The 1946-nt window shown below is 30.7% G+C and overlaps 1 protein-coding gene across 1 annotated transcript in view; it reads left to right on the top strand.

Moving 5' to 3' along the window:
* The first annotated feature begins 29 nt into the window (after positions 1 to 29).
* Positions 30 to 1946, top strand: part of LOC104994617 (ribosomal protein S6 kinase alpha-3-like) — a 15291-nt gene continuing 13374 nt past the window's right edge. Inside the window, exon 1 of the mRNA XM_010848255.1 lies at positions 30 to 435. Within this exon, the coding sequence (XP_010846557.1) occupies positions 397 to 435 (39 nt within the window). The 5' untranslated portion in view covers positions 30 to 396. The remainder of the gene's footprint in view (positions 436 to 1946) is intronic.

The raw sequence follows: 1946 nt of genomic DNA, 5'->3' as shown, positions 1-1946 counted from the left end.
ATAGTTAAGAAATACCTTAAGAAATACCAACCTATCTCAGGATTCTGAAATAAAAGAATGTTCATTTTACTGGTTGTGAAAGTCATCCAGATTTCTGGGAACCAGGCGTATGAACATTTCAACAGGATTTTGCTATCAGCAAATCTGTTTTGGTTTCCTGTTCTGGCCTCCCTACCTATCAGCTACATTAGTGCCCTCGCCATTACGGTTCTCCTTTCTTTTACCACAGGAAAATTGTCAGGCCTCTTTCTCTAGCATTTCGGGACCCGCCTGACAGGAAATTTTCTAATTGCCGGAACAGCTGGTAGGGAAAAACTTTGCAGGGGCTTGGCCTTCCCTTTCTAACTTAAGTTTTACCGTCAGAAATTCTTTTATCACCATCATGGTTTCGTAGCCATGTTTAAATTTCTGTCTTTTCGTGTTCGCTCTATACAGGTAAGCTTTGTTCAACTTCTTTAAAGACTAAAATGTTTCGGTTGGAGCTAAGTATAATTACACTAATTAAACAATTATTTTACTTTATATGTTCTTTTAAGTAGCTTTTCAGAATTCAAAACCAGTTCTTAAGGAACATTTAAAGGATGCTATTTCTGTTTGCTTAAAGTAAACCAGCTATTTATATTATACATTTCAACTCTGTGTATTTTCTACAGTTATTTTACATTGGCTTTTTAGTGCTAAAGTAATTTTTATCTTGTTAGTGTGTATAATTTTGTATTATAAAACAGATGACTGTAACTCTCAGTATTAAACTAGGCCTGAACAAAATTGGAAACGTACTAATATTTACAAGATTACCATGTAATAATAATGAAAGCAACATTGTAGGAGAATGTCTTATTTTAAAGTCAAGAACTTAAAAGCAGAGTTTTGTTGAAATTAGTTCTTTCAAAAATTTGAAGTTTTTAATCAATTATATTTTAAGCAGGTAATTTTATCTTAGAGTAGGCACAGTTTTTAAAGCATAACTTTGTTAAAATGTGTTTGTGAATGATAATTTGCATTGTATTTAATCTAAAAGCATGCCAAAATCAACTTGATATTTTCCCATGAGAATTGTGCTGTCCTGCTTTTTAAAGAGAATTAAATTTGTTGATCAGGATTCCCAACTGGGAGAAAACTTAGTGCTCTTTGCAGCAGTTATTGAGAATATTAGTCTGGGAAACTAGCAATGCTCTTTTTTCAAGCATAGATTCAAGAAACTGGTTGGAATACTCTCTTAAAGAATTTGATTAAATGAGAAATGTTGAGCATATTTATTATTCATTAGCAAATCAAGTAAATTGGATTTGGTCAAATTGTAATCTAGAATAAATTAAAATGTAGTTTCTCACCACAACTTGAATAAGCAGCCTAATTATGTGTCACAGCCAAAAAATTAGCATATCTTTTTAAAATTAAAAAAATGTGTATTATGGAACTATAAGTATCTATATACAAAGCAGTGTTTAATTTTGGATTATATATAATCTTATAATTTCATTTGTCAGAGTTTTTTTTTTTATGATAGGCCACAAAATGATTACATATCCATGAGTAGAAAATACTTATGTATTGACTTTTACTAAGGAATATTTAAATGTTTTATTTCCAGCTTCAACAATGTTTTCTGATATTAAAAACAATTTTAAAAATACAAATGCCTTAAGAACACACTTCCTGATTCAAGGGAGGGGAGGAAAAAGGAAATCATGTATACAAGGCAGGGCATAATGCCAAATGTTGAATCACTCTTTAAAATCAGTTAATGTCACCCAGTTTGGTTTTTTGATGTTTGGATGATAAAATATTATGTTTTCTATAACTCAGGTAGGCAGCATCAATTTCAGTTCCTTTTCTTTAATCCTTTTAAAAAAACATTTTAAGAACAAAATTCTATTTTTTCCCTTTCAACTTGAAAGGAAACATTGAGTTAATTTTTCCCTATTAAGGGAAAGACCTCAAAG

The sequence above is a fragment of the Bison bison genome, unplaced genomic scaffold (genome assembly GCF_000754665.1).
Source record: "Bison bison bison isolate TAMUID 2011002044 unplaced genomic scaffold, Bison_UMD1.0 scf7180017849907, whole genome shotgun sequence".
Classification (NCBI taxonomy): Eukaryota; Metazoa; Chordata; class Mammalia; order Artiodactyla; family Bovidae; genus Bison; species Bison bison.
Note: the sequence above shows the minus strand (reverse complement) of the source record. Positions and strands in the feature narration are given on the sequence as shown.